Source organism: Schistocerca americana, chromosome 5 (genome assembly GCF_021461395.2).
Source record: "Schistocerca americana isolate TAMUIC-IGC-003095 chromosome 5, iqSchAmer2.1, whole genome shotgun sequence".
In the NCBI taxonomy this organism is placed as follows: Eukaryota; Metazoa; Arthropoda; class Insecta; order Orthoptera; family Acrididae; genus Schistocerca; species Schistocerca americana.
The window spans coordinates 530,934,379-530,952,506 of record NC_060123.1 but is presented as its reverse complement, the minus strand read 5'-3'; the positions used below and the strand labels follow the sequence as shown (position 1 = coordinate 530,952,506).

At 43.5% G+C, this 18,128-nt stretch overlaps 1 protein-coding gene and 1 non-coding gene across 5 annotated transcripts in view; one reads left to right on the top strand and one right to left on the bottom strand.

Annotated features, from left to right (window-relative positions):
* The window catches only part of LOC124616774 (zinc finger protein 714-like), a 306,681-nt gene that overhangs the window by 248,044 nt on the left and 40,509 nt on the right, over positions 1-18,128 (top strand). For all 4 annotated transcript variants that reach the window (XM_047145166.1, XM_047145165.1, XM_047145167.1 and 1 more), the window contains exon 8: positions 15,505-15,576. In XM_047145166.1, the coding sequence (XP_047001122.1) occupies positions 15,505-15,576 (72 nt within the window). The remainder of the gene's footprint in view (positions 1-15,504; positions 15,577-18,128) is intronic.
* Trnal-caa lies at positions 11,212-11,286 on the bottom strand. The gene has a single exon. It is a non-coding gene; the product is annotated as a tRNA-Leu (tRNA).

Here is an 18,128-nt window from a genome sequence, read left to right as displayed (position 1 = left end):
GTTCCATGTGAGGTGAGCAACAATGTAGCTGGGGTAGGTGGGAGTTACAGAAGAGATGTGATGAAAAGGTGAAGCATAGCGGGGTAGGGTTGGGGAGAGATGCTAGTGCTGCCTGTGGGAGCATGCAGGGACATCATGGGAACAGGAAAGGACTGCTAGGTGCAGCATCACGAGGCTGCGCTGTTGGAGAGGGAGGGAGGAGTAAGGGGGAAATGGGAGAGAAGAAAAACAGAGAAGGGGAAAGACTATGTGTGTGCATTGGTGGCACTGAAGCATATGTATTACTGGAGTGGGAGCAGGGAAAGGGATAGACCAGTGGAAGATTGTGACCAGGGAAGGTTGATGTCGGGGGGGGGATGGGGGGGGGGGGGTTACAGGAACAAAGGATATGTTGCAGGGAGAATTTCATGTACATTTCAGAAAAGCTGTTGTTTGTGGAAAGAATCTAGATGGTATATGCTATGAAACAGTCATTTAAATGGAACAATATAAGAAATATTGTGCTATGAAATGAGAAATATTTTCTCCACTATCCTACCTACTTCTTCCACAGTGGTATTCTGGCTCCCTCCCAACCCACACAATATCCTTGTCCATCTGTACTCCATCACCACTCCCAGCACTTCACCTACGGGCCATATCCCTGCAGTATACCTAGATGCAAGACTTGTGTGTTACATCCTCCCACCACCACCACCACCACCACCATCACCACCACTTACTCCAGTCGTGTCGCAGGCATCTCCTATTCCATCAAGGGCAGTGCCACCTTTGAAAGCAGCCAAGTGATCTATAGACTTAGCTGCAACCAATGTGCCACATTCTATGTCGGCATGACCACTAACGAGCCATCTGTTGGCATGAACGGCCACTCCCAAACAGTGACCAACAGACAGCTGGACCACTCACCTGGTTGCTGAGCATGCCATCCAACATGGTATGCTTCACTTCAGCAACTACTTTACAGTTTGTGCCATCTGGATTCTTCTCATCAACCCAAGCATTTCCGAATTTTACTGGCTGGAACTCTCCCTACAACATACCCTTTGTTCTTGTAATCCCCCTGGCCTCAACCTTCACTAGTCCTTGTTTCAACCTGCCTCTCCCCTTCTGTGCTCCCACTCCAGTATTACACATGCCTTCTATTCCACCAACAAGTTTACAAAGTCCTTTCACCTCTTTGTCTCCTCTCCCCTTTCCCACTCGCTACCCCCCGCCCCCTTTCCCCCTTCCTGCCCCACTCTCTCCCAGCTTTTCGATGCTGCAACTAGCAGTGCTATCCTTTCCACATTAGGTCCCTGTATGCTCTGACAGGCAGCACTAGCATCTCCCCCCATGCCTACCATGCTATCACTCCCCCTCTCCCACACCAATTCCATATCCTACCACTTACCGTGGCTAGATTGCTGCTCACCTCAGATACAGTTGCAGTCAGACCATAGAACCTGGAGACGAAAGTGGCCGTGTGTGTGTGTGTGTGTGTGTGTGTGTGTGTGTGTGTGTGAGAGAGAGAGAGAGAGAGAGAGAGAGAGAGAGAGAGAGAGAGAGAGAGAGATAGAAATCTCTGATGATGGAGGAGATAATACAAAAGCTGAAAATTTTTAGCATTCTTTTTCAGTGTGGTGTGCAGAATCTATCCTTTCCATATTGTTGTTATTCCTTCCTGGACTTCCCATTGTTTGTTTTTACTGTTGGGAAAGTCATTGGTGTATATCAGGAACAGTGTTGGTCCCAATATGCTACCTAGAGAATGTCCAGTATTAAAGCGTTTTGGCTCAAATAAGTGTCTCACTAAAAATTCAGCCCTGTTAGGTAATATCAGAACCAGTCTTCAGCTAGGCCTCTTAGGCGTAATGATTCTAGATTATTTGGTAGAATCTTATGGTCACCAGTATCAGCAGCCTTAGAAAGATTGAAGAATTTGTCTATGAGGCAATCATCCTTGTCAAGAGCATCAAGTACCACTTTTATGAATTCTGCTGTGGCCACTTCCATTCATCTACCATTTTGGAAGTGAAACTCGCATAATTCGCTTAGGGGGTTATATTTATTCAAGTAACTCCGTAATCTATTTTTTTAACTGAGTCTATTATTCTTGAGAATGATGGCACGAGGGAAATGGGCCAGCAGTTTTCTCTGTCCTCTGCATTACTCTTCTTTAGCAAAGGTACAACTATTGATTGTTTTAAATACTTCAGAAATTTCCCTGATGTGAATGACTTGTTATTATGTTTGTAAGGGAGCTTGTATGTTACGTATGCATTCTTTTAAGACAAACACTGGTACTTCGTTTGCTGTCTTAGGTTTTGTGTAGTTTTATTGACTTCATGCTCTGTGGTTGATAGTAACATCATTGTACTTAGTGCATAATTATTTCCAGACTTCGTATTTGTTTTTGGGATTTTTTCTTGTAATTTCTGTGCAGTACTGGATTAATACTCAAACTTATCAATATGTTGCTTTGCATTTGTCTATCACTGTTTTCCTGTTTAGTGACATTCCAGGCTGCTTCCCTTTTATTCTCTGCATTGTACATAATTTTTCAATTAAATGATTTTTGTGCAGCAATCAGCACCTTCCTATCAGTCTTTGTGTATTTGTGTTAGTATTTTCATGGTACTTAAGTACTGAATGGTTTGGGAGGACTTCATAATACCTGCTGTTATCTTTTTTGTGAGACATCTTTACTGATATGGGTAGTTTTGTAAATGTCTTTTAAAAGTATCATGTAAACTTGTTGCTTGGTCAAGGTGCCACTGTTTTCGATATTGGCAGACATAAGCATAAACTCTGCTGATACTGTTTTGTTTATTTCCATATGGCCAGCAGGAGGGATTCTCAAGTCAGCTGCAATGTTTTCCACTGACGGCTATAGCACAGTAGTACCATTATACAGCCAACAAGATTTCAATGCTTAACCATCTAGATTGTTTGGTTGAATGGAGAAAGGTGTGCATGTGAGATGAATTATTAGGTTACATTATGGACACAGTGGCCTCACAAAGCAACATACAGAATCACAAAGAGAAGAAAAACATGTTCCTCTCACAGAACAAAAGTGCATTGAAGTTCACAGTGATCCTTTTCACATTTATTGTAAATTGTGTAAAATTCACTCTGAACTGCTGGAGGTTTATTGTGAGTTATTGAAAACTGTGTTGTGAATTGTGAAGTGTTTTTCCTTCTGTGAGATAGTGTGTTTAGATTACTATCACCATCAATTTTTAATTGTGAACTGCTGCTTCTTGATTTAATGTTCAGACTAACCTTGTCATTCTTCTTATTGAGGACTTCCTCTCCATTGCAACTGTATCTGGAAATCTTGAAACTCTTTATCCTCTTTCAAATTTCTACCAATCAGAAAGCACTTCATATTAAATTTGACTGTATTGCTCCTTCAACTACTGTGAGGTAATGCTTAATGAGAATATGAATTCATACATGAACATTGACATTACGCACACTGTGTATAGCATTGGTATGTGACAGTACAGTTCCAATGATTTGAATCCCACATGTTTCCTTCCGTGACATTCAATGTGTGTGTGTATGTATATATTAAATCAGGGACCTAGAAATGATGGAGAGGCTTCATGCCACAGTAGCCCTCAGTGGTTTACAACCCACAACAGGCCACAGCAGTCCACCCAGCCACTGCCACCCCAAACTGAACCCAGGGTTATTGTGTGGTTTGGCCCCCCAGTGGAGCCCCCCAGGAACATCTCGTACCAGACGAGTGTAACCCCAAAAGTTTGTGTGGTAGAGTATTTATGGTGTACGCATATGTGGAAATGGTGTTTGTGCAGCAATATCTGACACAGGGTAACTGAGGTGGAATAAGGGTAACCAACTCGCATTCGCTGAGTCAGATGGTAAACTGCCTTAAAAACACAGGGTGGCCAGCACACCGGACCTAGACAGTAATCTGCTGGGCGGATTTGTGCTGGGGACTGGCATGCCTTCCCGCTCGCGAAGCAGTGCGTTAGACCATGCGGCTAGCCGGGCAGGCTTCTGTGGCCTTGCGCTCATTGCCACAGAAGTCATTACTCTCAGTGGCATGCCTCACACCTCCAAGCCAGCACACTACAGCATGGAATAAACCGCCAGACCAACTGGTAGCGCATAGCATACTAAGCTGCTATCATCATCCCACCTTGCAGATTCACAGCGTCTATCCATGCCTATTCTCACAATATGCTGTTCTAGATTGATAAACTAATAACAAAAAGAAAGACAAATACTTACACTGTCATGATTATCATTCATCAGGTCATTAGACACTGCGCAACATATCACTCGAGTGAAATGTTATACTACAACTATCATAAATTTTTTATTTTTTTTATTGTAATAAACAATTGCAGATCAATTTTCTAGGCAACCATTATAAATGTAGGATATGTGTACATGAACATTTCTGCTTTAAATGATCTTTTGATGTGAAAATTTGCTCATTACAGTGATAGTTGCTCAAACTTTCTTGTGTGATAAAAGATTGTCAGACTTGAATCACTAATAGGTTCAATACTAATTATGTGTAAACAGTGGTTGAACACACAACAGATAGATCATGTGTGTACATGTTTGTATGCATTATTTTTTTTGCCTGTTACATTATCGTATCACTTTAAGCACATGTACATCTTTAGCTGTACAAAATTTGCATCATGAATTAGCTTTGTGTAATGTTATAAATCGGTGTAGCATGGAAACACATTTGAATAGGACATTGATTCAGCTGTCATTGTGAAGAGCTTATGGAGCACTGGTAGGGACCAAAGTGAGACAATAAAACTTTTTGACAAAATATACCTACATTTCTGAAAAGCATTTGATATGGTGCCCCACTGTACACTGGTAGCAAAGAACCAAACATACGGAATAGAGTCCCAGATTACTTCTTAAGTAATAGAACCTAGTAAGTTGTCCTTGATGAGTGTACATCAGAGGCAAGGATATCATCTGGAGTGACCCAGGAAAGTTTGATGAGACTGCTCTTGTTTTCTGTATACATAAATGATCTGATGGATAGGGCAAGCAACAATCTGTGATTATTTTATGCCGATGCTGTAGTGTACGAGAAAGTATCATCATTGAGTAATTATCAATGACACACAATATGACCGCCAAAAAGTGTTTCCATTTAGTGTAAAGAATGGCACCTGTCTCTAAATGTAGAAAACTGTAAGTTAATGTTGATGAGTGCCAATGCCAAAAACAATCCAGTAATGTTCAAATACAATATTATGGAGTACTGCTTGATACAGTAGTAGGGAAGGCAAATGGTTAACTTCTGTTTGTTTAGAGAATTTTGGGAAAGTGTAGTGCACCTATAAAGGAGATCACAAATAGAACACTAGTGTGATCCATTCTTGATTAATGCTCTATTGTACTGGTGTATTTGTTACTGGGCAGGCCCACAAGTGGCTAAGGTTGATTCGACTACGCTGCAGAAGTTTCATTGGGAAGCCCTTATAATACTCCTGATCACTCCTCATGCAGTTTCCATATTTTTGGAGCCATTAGGAAATACAGTCTTGCCCATTGATTTGCTTTGGATGCAGAGTTACACAACTAGGTACAATTATGGTTACCTATGCAGCAGCAAATATTTTTCCACAAAGGCATTGACTATCTTGTCTCACAGCGGGATAGATGCATTAACAGTTATGCCAGTTACTTTTGATGTAATAAACAATTTACTTACTTTTTTCCATCTATCTCATTTTCGTTTGTTTATGACCTCGCTGCTTTCACATGTGGTGCTACTTCTGGTGGGAAGGGATTAGTCTGTGATAGGACTTTAGCAAGGAAGTGCTGGGTGAATGTATTGGGCAGTAGGGACACTGGGCCTTCTATAGGCATATGATATCAGTGGCAATGGGTTGGGAGTGGGAAAGCATAGGGGTGGACCAGGATGTCATGTAGGTTAATTGCGCAGTGGAATACTACTTTAGGCGAAGTGTGAAGGATCTTGTGTGACATGTCTCTCATTTCCAAGAGGAGGTGTTGAGGTTCTGAAGGAATGAGAATAGGGTGTCTTGACATAGAATCCAGATCATGTAGATATCATCAGTGAACCTGAACCGGACAAGGGGTTTGGGGCTTTGGGAAATTAGGAAGATTTCCTTTAGGTGGCCTTTAAAAAGGAGGATGCTACACCTCTCGGAATATCCTTTAGACTTTGAATGCACTATATCATTTCTAATACACCTTACCAACTTGATCATGACATACAACTACTTGTCGTTCAAGGGGAGTGTGTATTGTTTATCAGATCTGCAGCATCCACATGGCACCCTCCTATTCTGACCTCCTTTTGGGCCATCTTGAGGAAACCCTCCTAGCCTCCTAAAATGTCAAACACCTTGTGTGGTTCAGGTTCATTGATGATATTTTCATGGTCTGGTCTCAGCACCAACATGCCACCTTTCTGGACATTGACTGCCCTGGCTCTGATGGGCTTCATCCCCACCTTTGTCCACATTACATCCGCTAACCACAAATAGCACTTGCATTTTGACAGCGGTCATCCTATCCAGACCAAAAAGTTACTTCCTTACAACCTTGGAACTTGTGGATGCCATCTCTGCAGTGAGGAAAACACCCTTGCCCCGTATGCTGGATGCCTAGTGAGTCCTCATGAGACATGATATCACAGACAGACACCACCCCCCAAATCTAGTCTGCAAACAGATTTCACCGCGTGACTGCTACGGTCGCAGGTTCGAATCCTGCCTCGGGCATGGATGTGTGTGATGTCCTTAGGTTAGTTAGGTTTAAGTAGTTCTAAGTTCTAGGGGACTAATGACCTCAGATGTTGAGTCTCATAGTGCTCAGAGCCATTTGAACCATTTTTTTGCAAACAGATTTCACATGCCATTTTCTCACACATCCCTAATCCTTCCACCACCACCAAGAATCAGTTGCAAAGGAGCGCTAACCTCATGATCCATTATCACCCTTGACTGTAACACCTGAACCATATCATTCACTGTGGCTTTGATTACCTACCACCATGAGCAAAAATGAGGGGCATCCTACCCAAGATCCCTCCCACCTCTTCTACGGTGATATTGCATCACCCACGCAACCTGATCCATCCCTATGCCACTCCTACTCCCAACCCCTTGCCACAGGAATCACATCCCTACGGAAGATCCAGGTATTTGCCCTGTTCAACCCACCCACCCAGCATTTCCTGCTAAAGTCCTGTCACAGGGTAATCCTGTCCCGTGATAGGCAGGCATGCAGTCATGTCATATACCAACTGTGCTGTAGTCATTTCACTGCTTTTATGTCAGTGTGACAACCAACCAGCTGTCATCCAGAATGAATGGCTACTGCCAAACTACGGCCATAAACAAAGTTGAACACCTGATGGCATATCATGCAGCTGAGTACAACATTCTCAATATCAGTGGTTGCTTCACAATCCAGGCCATCTGGATCCTTGCCTTCTGTAGTATCGTAGTAGCCACTGCAGAGTCTTGTACCACAAGGAAGCAAGGGAGAGGATGTTATGGGCGGCTGGTATCCTTGTTTTACAACACAAATGCACACGTGTATTAATACGGTTCTTTACTTATATGAACATTTACTTAACTTGGATTGAGTCCACGTGTTGTGGTACGAGCTCATCAGTAATAGTCCTCTTGCAGACAATAACGGTAATCCTGCTACAGTCGCTAATCTGGACGCTATGTACTGTTGTAACCTGTGATGGGAACTGAACCCGCTCTGCAAATATACTGACAGACTTCAAACTGGCCCTCTGGTCAGCGGCAGTGGCCTCAATACATACTGTCAAAAGGGTGTTAGTGGTGTGTTCCTTGTCAGTGTGTCTCTGACTTCTCTCATGATAGGCATGCTTGATTCAGCACCTACTATCAATCTTCACGCTTCATCTTTGCTGACCAGTATGCTGGTGACAGCTTACACCAGCACATTCCTCCCCCTCCCAAAATGCCATACAGTTGTTATGTAGGGAGGATGCGAACAACAATGGGAGGGAGGCAGGATTCTGGACATAGAGATGAGTCAGGAGCTGTGACTGTGGAGGGTGGTGTACTCCCGACCATACCCCACCATCTGGCTTGCGAGGCAACAGGAACATCCTCCAGAAAACTACTGCCAGGGCACACATCCAGGCCTAGGAGCATGTCCTGGGGTGATGACGGTGACAGTGATGATGGGTCCACGTCCATTGTGTTGGAAAGCAAAGGTGCGTCGTCCATCCGCTCCTCCTGGAGTACTCTGGTGGCACCAGCGGGCAGCTGCGAAGGCCGTGTGAGCCCGTGAGGCCATGAATCTGAGGGAAGAAAAGCAGCAGAATCATGGGGCAAATGACACTCACGAATTTGGTTCTGGTGGCAGCACTGCAAACCATTGGGACCTGCAGTCAAGTACATAAAAGAATCAATTGCGTAAACCCTGAAAAGAACAAAATCAAATGGTGCAAAGCAACACTTGCAAACCATTGGATGTGTCGGATGCTTCGGTGGTTGTAGCAAGTATAGCAGCATCAGATGGCGGTGGCCATGCAGAAGTTCTGCCACTGATGGTCCGTCTCATGGGTGAGAGTGATAGGAGGTGAGAAAGAGTTGCAGTGCTTGTTCCTGTGCATGTATGGTGCGAAGCTTGGCCATCTGTTGTTTAAAAGTGCATATGAAGCATTCTGCTTTCCCCATGGTCTGGGGGTGAAATGAGCACTTGTTAGATGACAAATGCCATTTCATTCACAAAACTGTTCAAAATCACGTGAAGTGAACTGTGGTCCATTGTCCAACACAAGTACTTCTGGCAATTCTTTGATGCAAAATATGGAGAACAACACTAGAATGGTGCTACATGATGTGGTAGAAGCCATAGGCATCGCAAATAGAAACTTGCTAAAAGGGTCTACCACAATGAGCCAATGAGTGTTCCAAAATGGTGCTGCAAAGTCTATGTCTACTTGTTACCATGAGGATTGAGTCTTAGGCCAAGCTGAGAATGTCTGTGGTGGAGTGGATTGGTTTTCTGCGCATGTGCAACACTGTGATGTCATCTGTTCAGTATGGGCGTCCATGCCCTGCCAAATACAGTGCCGTCACACTAACTTTTTAATGTGAAGAATTCCCCAATGTCCCTGGTGGAGCAACTGCAACGCAACCTATTGCAACACTTTAGGAATAAGTACATGCAATTGTCCACTGTAATTTTGAACTACAGTCACACCCTGTTGAACTGAAAGGTTATGCTAACATCAAAATATCGGTGCACAGCTGAGTTCTGGATACTGCTCAATGAACGAGGTCAAGATGTGCAAATACAATGCAACAAAATCTTGAGCTCTGGGTCTGCTTCTGTGACCCGTACAATTTTTCTGTAGTGCAAGGGGAAAGATTCAAGCAATTCAGAGTCCTGTGCATCTGCTTGGCAACAAGATGCTGCAGATGCATCAAAATCAGAGTCTGGGCCAGTCGGAAGGTGAGATAGGGTGTGTGTCTGCATTGCCATGCTTTGCCATGGGTCTGTACACAATTTCGTACTGATACTGTGAAAGCAACAAAGCCCAACATTACAATATTTGGCAGTTTGTGTAGGAACTGGCTTTGACAGAGGAAACAAGGACTGTAAAGGCTTGCGATCTGTCACTAAAAAGAACTTGCCACCATAAAAAAAGTGATGGAATTTGGTCACACCATACACAATAGCGAGAGCCTCTTTTTCTATTTGAGAATAATTGCACTGAGTTTGAGTGAGCAACTTTGAGGCAAAAGCAATAGGTTCCCAGAATGAAAAGCACTGGTACTGGTACTGGTGGAAGTAAAGCTGTGAGGACGGGGCGTGAGTCGTGCTTGGGTAGCTCAGATGGTAGACCACTTACCTGCGAAAGGCAGAGGTCCCGAGTTTGAGTCTCAGTCTGGCACACAGTTTTAATCTGCCAGGAAGTTTCAGAAATAGGCCTATCTTATGCACCAATTCTGTGCGAAAGCACAGCACCAAATCCATAGGAAGAAGTGTTGACTTGTAAAACTACTAACATCTGTCACCAAGCAAAACTTTTTGAGTTCCTGAAATACATCCTGACAATCTTTACTCCACACAAAATATTCATTTTTGCGATGCAAGTGATGCAGTGGAGCCACGATCTGAGCGGCATTTGGTATGAACCAAATGTAATATATCATCTTGCCTAGTACTGACTGCAGTTCAGACACATTATGAGGAACAGGCACATCACGGATTACAAGCAAATGAGATTGGAGGGAGTACACACCCTGACTGTTTATCACATGACCTAAGTATTCTAGTTCAGTTTGAAAAAAGTCACATCTTGCAAGATGACACCTGAGTCCTGCTTCTGACAGCACTGAAAAAAAGAGTGCACAAATTGGCAATGTGTTCCTCTGCTGTACAACTGAGATGACAATATCGTCACGATAGTTTGAATAAAATGGCACTTTTGTAGTCAGCTGTTCCAAGTAAAGTTGGAAAATGGCGGGTGAGGAAGCACTGCCAAAGGGCAAATGCAAATACTTGAACAGTCCTAAGTGTGGAATGAGATTTTCACTCTGCAGCGGAGTGTGCGCTGATATGAAACTTCCTGGCAGATTAAAACTGTGTGCCCGACCGAGACTCGAACTCGGGACCTTTGCCTTTCGCGGGCAAGTGCTCTACCAACTGAGCTACCGAAGCACAACTCACGCCCCGTACTCACAGCTTTACTTCTGCCAGTACCTCGTCTCCTACCTTCCAAACTTTACAGAAGCTCTCCTGCGAACCTTGCAGAACTAGCACTCATGAAAGAAAGGATATTGCAGAGACATGGCTTAGCCACAGCCTGGGGGATGTTTCCAGAATGAGATTTTCACTCTGCAGCGGAGTGTGCGCTGATACGAAACTTCTTGGCAGATTAAAACTGTGTGCCCGACCGAGACTCGAACTCGGGACCTTTGCCTTTCGTGGGCAAGTGCTCTACCAACTGAGCTACCGAAGCACAACTCACGCCCGGTACTCACAGCTTTACTTCTGCCAGTACCTCGTCTCCTACCTTCCAAACTTTACAGAAGCTCTCCTGCGAACCTTGCAGAACTAGCACTCATGAAAGAAAGGATATTGCAGAGACATGGCTTAGCCACAGCCTGGGGGATGTTTCCAGAATGAGATTTTCACTCTGCAGCGGAGTGTGCGCTGATACGAAACTTCTTGGCAGATTAAAACTGTGTGCCCGACCGAGACTCGAACTCGGGACCTTTGCCTTTTGTGGGCAAGTGCTCTACCAACTGAGCTACCGAAGCACGACTCACGCCCGGTACTCACAGCTTTACTTCTGCCAGTACCTCGTCTCCTACCTTCCAAACTTTACAGAAGCTCTCCTGCGAACCTTGCAGAACTAGCACTCTTGCTTCTGGAGCTCAGTTGGTAGAGCACTTGCCCGCGAAAGGCAAAGGTCCCAAGTTCGAGTCTCGGTCGGGCACACAGTTTTAATCTGCCAGGAAGTTTCATATCAGCGCACACTCCGCTGCAGAGTGAAAATCTCATTCTGGAAACATCCCCCAGGCTGTGGCTAAGCCATGTCTCCGCAATATCCTTTCTTTCAGGAGTGCTAGTTCTGCAAGGCTCGCAGGAGAGCTTTTGTAAAGTTTGGAAGGTAGGAGACGAGGTACTGGCAAAAGTAAAGCTGTGAGTATCGGGCGTGTGTCGTGCTTCGGTAGCTCAGTTGGTAGAGCACTTGCCCGCGAAAGGCAAAGGTCCCGAGTTCGAGTCTCGGTCAGGCACACAGTTTTAATCTGCCAGGAAGTTTCATATTAGCGCACACTCCGCTGCAGAGTGAAAATCTCATTCTGGAAACATCCCCCAGGCTGTGGCTAAGCCATGTCTCCGCAATATCCTTTCTTTCAGGAGTGCTAGTTCTGCAAGGCTCGCAGGAGAGCTTTTGTAAAGTTTGGAAGGTAGGAGACGAGGTACTGGCAGAAGTAAAGCTGTGAGTATCGGGCGTGTGTCGTGCTTCGGTAGCTCAGTTGGTAGAGCACTTGCCCGCGAAAGGCAAAGGTCCCGAGTTCGAGTCTCGGTCAGGCACACAGTTTTAATCTGCCAGGAAGTTTAATATTAGCGCACACTCCGCTGCAGAGTGAAAATCTCATTCTGGAAACATCCCCCAGGCTGTGGCTAAGCCATGTCTCCGCAATATCCTTTCTTTCAGGGGTGCTAGTTCTGCAAGGTTCGCAGGAGAACTTCTGTAAAGTTTGGAAGGTAGGAGACGAGGTACTGGCAGAAGTAAAGCTGTGAGTACCGGGCGTGAGTCGTGCTTCGGTAGCTCAGTTGGTAGAGCACTTGCCCGCGAAAGGCAAAGGTCCCGAGTTCGAGTCTCGGTCGGGCACACAGTTTTAATCTGCCAGGAAGTTTCAGTCCTAAGTATGTATTAACAACAAACACTTTCTGTGATTCTTCATCCAGTGGAATCTGCAAGTAGGAATCATGCAAATATATCTTAGAAAAGTAACGTCCTATACCAAGCCTGTCCATGAGTGCCTCAAGGCGAGTAACGGATAAGTGTCAACTACTGTCTGTGGGTTGACTGTAGACTTGAAGTCAACACAAATGCGAACATGATCACAAAGCTTAGGCAGCGAAACAGGAAGACTTGTCCATTGACTACCTTGAATGGGAGCAATTACATCATTATCTTGCAGTGCTCTCAGTTTAGCAGTTGGGACAAGGCGAGCCCGGATAAACTTAGGCTGTTCATTGTCTTTCAATACAACATGCACTACAAAGTTATTAGCTTTTCCCATTTCTTCTGAAAATAGTTCAGGAAATTCTTTAAGCCAGCTAGCTACACTGTCATTTGATGCAAAAACCAACACTGAAAGTACATTGTCTTGGTTGCTAAGTCCAAACACATCAAAGGCATCAAAACTGAATATGTTCTCACAGTCTCTTGATTTCAACACAGGAAAGTTCACTGTGCTAGTGTGAGATTTGTAAGTGGCAGGCAAACTACACTGTCCAGGAATTGGAATTTCCTGTCCGTTGTAAGGTGGTATGGTTAAGCAAAGTTACTGAGGCATCTGTGTCTAACTGAAAGTTCACACGATGGCCTACAATTCGTAATTAGACAAATAGTTTGTTAGAATGTCGTTGCACAGCACTAGAGCAAGGAGGCGGCACAACCTTAATCATACTTTTGTCAAAACCTGTTGTAGGTTTTGCAAACACTGCATTCACTGCATGTGCATGAGCCTGTTTTTTCTGGGAGTGGGCACAATTGGCATTTTTGTGCCGTTGGAAACAAACTACGTGGATATGGTGTTTTTTCCACAAGTGTAACACGTTGCATTATGTAATGGGCAATCCTGTCTTTTATGATGAGGAAAATGTCCAGGCAAGACTTCACTAAATTCACAGTTCTGTTTACATATCTACATGGCAGTCTGCACATCTGTGTACGCACTCGTTGTTGTGGCTGCTTGGGGTGGTCGCGAGCAAGGGGCGACTCGATCCATCAAGTCAGAGCCTGGTCAAACTTATTGGCTGCTATGGCACCCGAATCATATTGCTCTAAGTTCTGCAATACTTGGGGAAGTGATGGTTTAGAGTACTTTACGATCTGTTCTCATATTCTATTTCTGGGACGTTGAATGTTATTGCATCGTGGATTATTAAATCACTGTAAAAGTTGCCACAACTACACTTAAATACACTTCTGAGTCATGCCCGTTAATTCTGTATACCACTGGTGGTACGTCTGTTCTGGCTTTTTTCTGCAAGCAAAAGAACTGATATCTAGCTGCAGCTACTTGGACTTACTGGTCATAATATTGTGTTAATGCAGCGATTAATTGGTCATAGCTGAGTTCGCTGGAGATGCGATTGGGAATAGCTTTTGTATTAACTTGAACACTGTGGATTCAACAGTCGAAAGGAAGTATTGTAACTTTACAGTATTCAACCCATTCCTCTTCTGTTTCATTAAATTGCCAGAACATTGGTATACTGTTCAGCAACAGTTGTTGGGCTGGTAGGTTGGTGGGTTGTAGTTTTGCAACAAATGCAGCTTGTGCAGCCAGTAGTTGTTGTATCGTCATCAGTGAGTTAGCAGTTTATTGGTTCTGAAACCGAAACACTTGTGTTAGATCCATCAAATTGGCCATCTGCAACTGAGGCAAGGGGGCAGGTGGTGGAGAGGGTGGGGAATTCATTGTCTACACAAATATGTTATAGCAAAAAAACAAGCAAAGCCTTTGAAAAGAGAAATTTGCTTAGTTCTGCGGCTCCCCACCTGGAATACGTGCAAGAACACAACAACAAATCAACAAATAGAAGCACTTGAACACAATCACCACTGCATGCTAAAACACAAGAGAAGCAAGCAAAATCCTCAGCCAAGTTGACTAACTTCAATTGCTACTGAATTATCCCATCCTCATCACCACTGTAGTATCCTCGTCACCACTGTAGTCTTGTACCACAAGGAAGCAAGGGAGAGGATGTTGTTATGGGTGGCTGGTATCCTCTTTTTACGACACAAATGCACACGTGTATAAATACAGTTCTATACGTACATGAACATTTCCTTAACTTAGATGGAGTCCATGTGTTGTGGTACAAGCTCATCACTAATAGTCCTCTTGCAGACAATATCGGTAGACATGCAATAGTCGCTAATCTGGACACCACATACTGTCATAACCTGCGATATGAACTGAGCCTGCTTTGCAAATATACTGACAGATGCCAAACTGGAAGAGTGAGTCAAGTCAGTGAGTGAGGCCCTTCGGTCAGTGACGGTGGCCTAAATACATGCTGTTGAAAGGGTGTTGGTGTTACCCAACAGTTTACTTTTCTTCTGTCCTGGTACCTACTCCCAGTTCTTGTCTCCACATAAACTTCATTGTTCACCACGCCCCATTGGCTCTGTTACCTGTGCATCACATGCCTAGCCCATTCACCTTTCCGCCCCTCCCTCCTGCATTTCCAGCCTGCAAACCTGCTGCCTCCCTCTGAGCCACTAAACACCCACCCTAAATCCTACTTCCTGTCTCCCACATATCTCTCCCTCTACCCTCGACCTCCAACCCAACACAACTGCCAGCTCAACCCACACCACCTGTTGAAGTGCAGTCCCAGCATTGTGTGTGTAGCTGGACATTTTAGGGGGCACAGGTGTTTGTGGGAAAGGGGGGAGGGGGGGGGGGGGAGGGTGGTACACATTTAAAAGTGACCTCCATATATAGATTTCTTTTGGTTACGGCAAATGCTGGGCTGAATCTTTGAAGTGGACACAGATGATGTCTCTCCCCATCCTTCCCCTCAAACCGAGCTTGCACTCTGTTGGTTATGACCTACTCATTGATTGGTCCTTAAGTAGCAATATTTCTGCCATTCCTGACAGCTTTTAATGGAAACTAATACGTAAATAAAAACAATAAAAAAAATTGTGTGTATCATCAAGAAACCAATTTGATTTTAAGTATTCTTGTTAAATCAGTAATGGCATCAACATTTGTGTTTCAGGAGATTCTCAGCTGGCAACCTCAACAACTCAACCCCAGAAAAAAGATATTACTACGAGGAAGAACTTAGGAGGTAAATTTACATTTCTTGGATTAATGTAAACAGAATGATTATATAAGCCATCAATTAACATAAAATGATTAATATTACTGAAGCATTAGAGTGATCTGTTTGACCACGATGTTCAAGGTTGGTACTAGATATGAAAGAAAGATTTTGCTCATTCTGTATAGTAACATAAATTTCACAGCAAATTAAGAATTTTTGTGTGTCTTTGCAGAGGAGTTGAAACAGAAAGGCCCACTTAAAAAACAGCTTAGATTAACATCAGGAGAACTGAGTCTCTGTAGCATCCCATGACAAATTATTTCTTCTACGCTCCAATATCATTCATGAATCAAAGGCAACTGTTAAAAGGCATTAATCTCACCCTAAGAATAACACTTTACTTTTTAAAAACTGCTACATTACTTGAAGTGCAGAACAGAATTAGAAACAACTTTCAATAAGAACATAGCCTTTCCTGGCATGTGCTGCTAATGAAATCTTCTCAGGCTTCCATCTTGGTGATTGCAGTGGAGTTCTGCAACATTTTGATGAGTGTCCCTCAAGTCACCTTCTGGCTAAGTGTTGAGACTGCATGGACACACACACATGCACGCGTGTGAAAGTGCGCGCGCGCGCGCGCTCACACACACACACACACACACACACACACACACACACACACACACACACACACCTAATGTACTCCACACAGTGTTGTAAGATACAGTGATGTGTGTGATCAGTATAGTGAAGGCAACACTCGTAAGTGGTGCTTTATAAACTAGGTATTTGCAGTTTGTCATTTATACGGGCAAACATATCTTTCATTTTTGTCATGGTTGAAAGATGGCTGTGATGTTTTTTTTGCAAATACTCACAATTTTTGCTGAAGGAGGCCTATTGTAGGGGATAAAGGCAAGATTCTCTTTCTCTTCCTCTGCTTTGTTGGGCTTGTATTATTTTGTTTCTTCACTGCACATCTAATCTGTACTTTACCCATTTTGGTGAAACACTTCTTTAAGGTGTTGCAGCTCTGAAGGAGTCTGTCTTTGTACAAATTGTTTCTTTCCTGAGAGCTAGAGTTGTTAGAACAGTGTACCACTATGACTGATGATGATGACAGCTCATTAAACGTAGGTATGATGATGATGATTGACAGCTCATTAAATGTGGGTACGGATCTGTATGGGTGTCCTTTCTGTAGACTGAATGTTCTAAAGTAACATGGGCTTTTCTTTTTATTAGAATATCTGAAACTGGAAGACAACCATCCTGTTCTAGATCCATCATGAATGGTATGTTTTGGTGGATGCTGCTTAAAATTTGCAAAGAAGATGTACCACAGTAGTCAATAGTCAGCACCCTTACACAACCTACTTCAGATGTGCTCTTCTATGTCAGTCTCTGTATGGTGCGGGCTTTCATAAATAATTAATGATGGCCTTCAACTATGTACCCTCAGACTCAGAGTTGAAATATTAAAAGTTTTGGCTGGTTTCATTGTCTAGGGACTGGGATACATAGTTGCCGCATTACATGCCAAATACTGCTGAGTCTACAGTATACAATATGAATACACACATGAATCGAATGGTCGAAGGTTCCTATCACTCGGCAATTGTGAATTTTGAATGTAACATAGAAATTTATAAATGAAAATTGCAATTAAATAAAATCTGAAGGTACTATTTTAATGACTTTAAATGATGAGTACGATAGCAGAAGTACCTATAAGAATGCCGTTTATTACTGCAAAACACTTATTTGAATAACAGGGAAATAATAGATTCCTACTTCACATAATTAGTTATGAACAACAACATAGCTCGCGAGATATTCACTTCTAAACGCATACTACGTCTTCACTGCAGAAGCCATGGAAATCTCACAAGTGTACAAGTCGGCACTACAAAATATTTTTATCTCCCGCGACGACACGCAAACTGCTCAACACTCTCCAAGTATTTCCTGTGACCGTCCGTCACACCTTCCCGTCCCACACACCCCATGTCCTGTGCGCACTCAATGCTCCTCCCCCACTTCCATACAGTCTCTCCATTGACTTCGGTAGTTGCCTACCATAGTAACGAGTGCTGTGATTGGCTAGAGTGCTCCTGCCATATCTTCAAGCCAACACACACTCTCACTGCATTTACATTTAAATAACTTGAAATTAAATAAATATTCCTATGGACAGACCATAAACACACTCTAACACACATTATTAAATACAAAAACAAATCAAATAAACATGCCGGCCGTTGTGGCCGTGCGGTTCTAGGCACTTCAGTCTGGAACCGCGTGACCGCTCCGATCGCAGGTTCGAATCCTGCCTCGGGCATGGATGTGTGTGATGTCCTTAGGTTAGTTAGGTTTAAGTGGTTCTAAGTTCTAGGGGACTGATGACCACAGATGTTAAGTCCCATAGTGCTCAGAGCCATTTGAACCAACCAAATAAACATATATCAAAGGAATAGAAACAAAAGTAGGCCAATAGCCTAATGTGTCTGTGCTTTCTAAAACACAGTAAATATTTGACCAATTTCTTCATGAATGGTATATATCGGATATAAACA